General features: G+C 47.0%; 1 protein-coding gene across 2 annotated transcripts in view; it reads right to left on the reverse strand.

The window, feature by feature from the left end:
* PLCB1 (phospholipase C beta 1) overlaps positions 1-5,570 on the reverse strand; it is a 458,785-nt gene extending 453,215 nt beyond the window's left edge. For both annotated transcript variants that reach the window (XM_053380655.1, XM_053380656.1), the window contains exon 1: positions 5,115-5,570. In XM_053380655.1, the coding sequence (XP_053236630.1) occupies positions 5,115-5,546 (432 nt within the window). In that variant the 5' untranslated portion in view covers positions 5,547-5,570. The remainder of the gene's footprint in view (positions 1-5,114) is intronic.
* Between the last annotated feature and the right edge of the window lie 513 nt (positions 5,571-6,083).

The raw sequence follows: 6,083 nt of genomic DNA on the forward strand, positions 1-6,083 counted from the left end.
AGCTGAGTAGTAGTTAAAGTAGTTAAGGGGGAAGGGAATTACTGGATCCAGGGACTGTCCACATATTGGTCTATTTTTCTTAATGGTGACTGCTCCTGCTCAGGGTGTACAGAGAAAGCATTTTGGCTCCTGAAATTCATTCTGATTGTGCAGATAAAATATAACAAGATAGAATTCTACAGGATGTGTTGCTAGTGTGTGAAAACAGTCAAGATCCAATGATTTCCAGGCATGCACCCCCAGGTGGTGGAGATGTCAGGTGCCAGGATGGCACTCGGACATCTTTACTTGGGCTGCCCAATAATTATTAAATTATTATTATTGGTCGCAAGCGGCCAACAGCCAGGTGCAAAATGCGCCTGGCACCTGGCTAATTTCAAACGCTGCAAACACAACACCAATATGTTGTCTCTTGGTACTAAGGGCCAGACTAGGAGAGCCAGAGAGATCTGCAATTGAATCTTCCAATGTATTTTATTTGGGTTGAAGTTGCAGAATAGTGGGATTTAAACTTTGCATACAAACCACTCTATTAGGTGCTGCTATTAGAGCACTTCCAAGAAAGAGTTTACAGTGGTACCTCAGGTTACATACGCTTCAGGTTACATATGCTTCAGGTTACAGACTCCGCTAACCCAGAAATAGTGCTTCAGGTTAAGAACTTTGCTTCAGGATGAGAACAGAAATCATGCTCCGGCGGTGCGGCAGCAGCGGGAGGCCCCATTAACTAAAGTGGTGCTTCAGGTTAAGAACAGTTTCAGGTTAAGAACGGACCTCTGGAACGAATTAAGTACTTAACCCGAGGTACCTCTGTATTGTGGACTTAGTGACTGCTCGTGACTGCAAGTTTTGCCTCTTGTCACCTGCATCCCAATGCCACTTTGTATTATTTTCCCATTTGATCCAGATTCCATGGAAAAGTTCAAATAAAAACTCAGAAACAGTAAATCCAGATTAAAGGGAGGGAGGGGGAAATGGGACAGCATTTTGATGAGAAAGACAATAAAGAAACCCAAAAGAAAACCAAGCATCACCGAGTTCACAGCAACCTGCTGTGTGAAAGCACCCTCAGCCACATAGGGCAAAAATAGGACAAGATTTGTTTCCACTGTTTCCACAGTTCATAGTAGCTACAGGATATTGAATGGGAGTGGAGGAGAGAGAGAAAGGAATTAAACTGTCCCCACCTGTCCCCCATAGCCTCTTTAGGAACAGACATCAGATCTGATCACAGAACTGTCACATCTAGTTGGCCTTAGGATCAGAATGAGAGACACGCTGCATACACTGGTTGGTTTTATTTATTTGTGACCTTAGGGCTAACTGTGGTTCTAGTTCCCAGGACCAGTTCTATACAAAGCTCTTTAACTTTCAGAGAGGTCAGAGTTTGTTCATTGCTGTTCGGAGCATAGCAACACTTCCAGGACTTGACATAAACACACAGCTTTTACACCGCTTGATGTTGATGCCAAGAGCATAGACAGAACGAGAGGAGGTAATTTCAGGCATGGTCTTTTAAACCCTCTTTTCAAAGAACACATCGTCTGTGACCTGCCTGACATATCTGAAGCCAGCACTGATGGAACAGCTGCCTGCAAACATTTTGAAAACTCGGCCCCAGAAGACGCTGATCTAACTTTACCCGCAAGTGCTCCCGCAGTTTGTCGCAGCTGCTATTAGTGACACAGATTACTTAGGACATTGTTGCACATATAGAAAAGGAGGTCAGTGACCACTGGTCTGTCTAGCTCAATATCGCTACACTGACTGGCAACAGCTTCCCAAGTTTTCAGATATTCCCCCCTTGCGGTGTCAGGGAATGGACAAGGCAGATGCTCTAACACTGAACTGCAGCCATTCTCCAAATCAGTTGGTATAACCAAGGGCACCTTCACTATTTGGGGTTGGACTAGATGACCTGCGGGGTTCCTTCCAACTCTACAATTGTTTGATTTAATGAGAGGTGCCTGCCTTGTAATCCTGTTCTTTGCCTCCCTTTGGTATCCAATGCATGAGCACTGGTTTTTCCTTAGTGAAGGAACTGCAGAAATGTCTTTGATCCTGACTTCTACCAAAACATGCCTTCATTGCACCATATTGCCAGTTTTTAACCAATGCGCTGCATTTGCTCCTCCGACTCTATACACCGAAAAGCCAACATGTGTTCAGAAATGCTTGGCACCTCATTTTGTCTCTGCTGCCTTCCAGATGTTTAGGACAACTCCCATCATCCTTGACCATGCTGGCTGGGGATGATGAGAGCTGGAAGTCCAACAACATCAGGAGGCTGCTGCAGACCAGAAGAGAAATTCTTGTAATTAAATCCATCAAGACCTGGCTGGGCAACTTAAAACCAACAATCTTATCCCCTTTAAAGCAACATTTCAATAGCAGCCGAGTTAATTGTAGTGCAACCCAATTATACGCTAGATGGGCACTGACATGCATTCCTTCCTCACTAGGAGGAAGACAATTGCTCTTAAACATCTTCCTCGTGAAAAGTTGTGTCTTCTGAACCCATAAAGTGGATTATAAATTGACTGTTTCACAGGTCACCAGCAATTCTGCTCAGAATCCAGATCTTGCAGTGTTTCTGATAAGCTGTTCTCAGCCAGTTGCATCTAAGCATTTAATTTTTAAGGCTTATTGAAATGCCAGCTCTCCCTCAATTCAGTTTGCTACACTTAAAATACTCGTTAGGGTCACAAACAAGTCCCGTATCCTCCCCAACTGAAAGGGCTTATCAGTGCTAAAGCCCCAACAGAAACACTTTTTATCTTAAGCTGTTTAACCACTGCCTGTGCCTGACTGCTCCATTAGACTATATGTAGACATCAAGACCAGAGATATGGAAATAAAGCACGATTGGAACTGCCACTCTTCATTTAAAAAAACAAACTTCAGCTTCACAGCATCTTTCCTTCTATATGAGAAAGAATATTTTTGCTATTCCTGCATCCAGCAAAACCCACTCCAACTAGTGTCCACTGTAATAGGAAATGAGAAACAAAAATAACATAGCCTGCTAACTTAAGCAACGCAACCAGCTTAAATTCAGGTAGAAGTGGAAAGAACTTTTCTTTCTTTTTCTGCTTTAGGATCTCCACTTACAAATCCAAATTCTGAAGCTGTAGCACAGGGGAAATCCAAGTTCAAGAGAGAGCACAGCGAGGAATAAACCAAGCCAGCTTCTCTATAAAGCAATGCACAGAGAAGTCTTGTTAGCAATTATGTTAGCAAATTAGTTTTCCAGGTTTCATGTTTTTATTTTTTGATGGCCAAGCACTCAGTGATGTGAGCCCCCACCTGCCGTGATACAGTCTAGGTGCAGGTGGAATACCTGTGAGAACAAGACCACAGTGTACTCTTGCTTGTTCCTATCCTATCAAAACAAGGGTCACGCCAGAAGGGGGAAGAGGTGTCACTTTGTAAATAACTGCTTGTTACTTGAGCCAGTGATGCTCTCACCACATGCGCCAATTTCTACCCTCAACACTAGCAAAGCTAGAAGGTAAGGTGCAAAAACACCATACTCCATAACAAAACAACTTCACTTTATAACCTTTACCTTAAAAGGCAAATTGAGGAATGCAACAATAATTAAGAAGCAAAAATAAACTAGATTCTAAATACGTAGAACTGTAGTGTCAAACCTATTACCACCTTCTCTCTATGCCTCCCATGTCCTCAGTTATCTGTTTTAGAGTGCAAGCTTTCTGTGCAACGGAGGTCTTCCTACTTTTGCCTATGGAAATCTGTAACACTCAATTTACCAATGTATGCACCCATAATAAGTAGTTATATGACAGCAAAAACTACGAGGACCTGAGAAACTGAGTGAAGACTAGCTTACGGAGAGGTTTCTGCATCTAAACAGGGCACTAAAGTGTGCAAAAAATCAATTTTTAAGGAAAAGATCAAGTAGCAAACTTTCTTTAAAAAAACCCCAGTTCCAAGTTCCACTTAGAAACATGGCAGGGGGATGGACCAGACACTACAATTCTATTATTATTTTCCCTTCAAAAACTCTCTCTGTGTGTGTATGCACACTAGGCTGTGCACATACCCACAAAAGCTGTGCCCGTTTCTTCTCGACACAAGCACCAAACTGCTTGTCTAAATCCACATCAATGCATTTGAGTTGCTTGTTGCCAAGGGTAACTCGTTGGGAACCAATGCTCTTCCAATGTTTCATCAAATAAAAATCAGACCGGCTCCACCTTCCTGCTTCTCTCCCAACTTTAAGGCTGGCAGCACCTTCACTCGCCCATCCCACCCACTCGCAGGACCCTGCATTTGTCAGGGTGCTTCGCAACCCATGCAACAACATTTTGGCTTCTTCATCTCCATGCCATCCATCCATCCTTTTGGAAAAAGAAATGGCATAACCTAATCCCAACTCTGCCTCCACCACTCCACTTTATAGAGATTTCTGCTTTTTCCCAGAAGCACCAGCAATGGACAATACATAGCGAGAACTGCCAGATCCCCAGTCAAGCCCACATTCCATTCATGCCCACCTCCCTTGCCTGTCTCTCAAGAGTAAGTCTTTCCCAGCCCTATGCACCTTTGGCTGGACTGGCTCACACCTGGAATCGTCGGCATGCAAAGCACTGAATCGTACAAAAAACATAGATTTGTAGAGTTGGAAGGGACGGCGTGGGTCCTCTGTTCCAACCCGCGGGCGTGCAAGGAGCATGCACAACATGGGGCTCGAACCAACGACGCTGAGAGCAAGCGTCTCCTGCTCTACCGACCGAGCTACCCCAGCATGTACTCGGCTCCGGAGCTAGGGCCACTTGGGAAACCCCTGCGTGCCCAGAAGCAGCTGAAATTTGACCCGATCCCCGATTCTGCGTCTCAGCAGAGCCCATCTCAGACACGTGTTTGTGTGTGACCCAGCCACCGAGCCAGAGGAGCACCGCGCGCCCTCGGCGAGGCACCACCCCGCACATGTGGCGATCCCCCCGGCCGATGCGCTCTGGCCGTTGCGTAATTACGCGTGGCGTTTCCCCCTTCCATCCCGGCACCCTCCATCCATCAAGCTGAGCGGGAAGAGGGAGCAAGGAAGGTCGGGCAAAGGGCGGCCGAGGCGGCGCGCTCCGCAAACTTACATCGTCCCACTTGACGAAGACGGTGCCTTTCTTGAGGCTGGCCGAGACGCGGACCGGCTGCAGTTGGAGAGCGTGCACCCCTGGCTGTGCCCCGGCCATTGGCAGCAGCACATCGAGGCTTCCCAGCGGAGGAAAATGGGAGAGAGAGAGGGCAGGCAGGCAGGCGGAGGAGGAGGAGGAGGAGATGGCAGCCGGGAAAAGCCAGAGCCTGCCGGGATCGCTTGCCTTGCCGGTGGTGAGGAGGAGGAGAGCAGCAGCAGCGCTGCAAAACGCTGCTCGCCAAAGGCAGGGCGAGCCGCACGCGTGCCTACAGCAACGAGCCACCCATTCCGCGGCACATCCTATATAGCGAGCGAGAGATGGAGAGAGGCGCGCGCGCGCGCATACACACACACTCACTCCCCCCACACACTGGCTCTTCCCGCTGCTCATGCAAATGCTGCTGCCGCCCTCTCCTTCCTTTCCCGGCTGACTCGTCCCCCAACTTTTCTCCGCGCTCAGGGAGCCTGCGGAAAAAGAAGGCAGGAGGGCAGCGCCATCTGCTGGCCCTCGGCGCTGCCTCAGCTAAGGGCGAGCAACCTCTCCGCACCGCTTTATTATTATTTGTTGAATTTATTGAATACCGCCCTATAGCCGGAGGTCTCAGGGCGGTTCACAGAATAAAACCAACATATAAGACTACAATATAGATAACCAAAGTAAAAACAACAACCCAATAACCCCAAACCACATTTTAAAAGGGCATAGGGAATTGAGATTGCCGGAAGAAATATCCACAACCTCAGATATGCAGATGACACAACCTTGATGGCAGAAAGCGAGGAGGAATTAAAGAACCTTTTAAGGAGGGTGAAAGAGGAGAGCGCAAAATATGGTCTGAAGCTCAACATCAAAAAAACGAAGATCATGGCCACTGGGCCCATCACCTCCTGGCAAATAGAAGGGGAAGAAATGGAGGCAGTGAGAGAT

The sequence above is a fragment of the Podarcis raffonei genome, chromosome 3, assembly GCF_027172205.1.
Source record: "Podarcis raffonei isolate rPodRaf1 chromosome 3, rPodRaf1.pri, whole genome shotgun sequence".
Taxonomy (NCBI): Eukaryota; Metazoa; Chordata; class Lepidosauria; order Squamata; family Lacertidae; genus Podarcis; species Podarcis raffonei.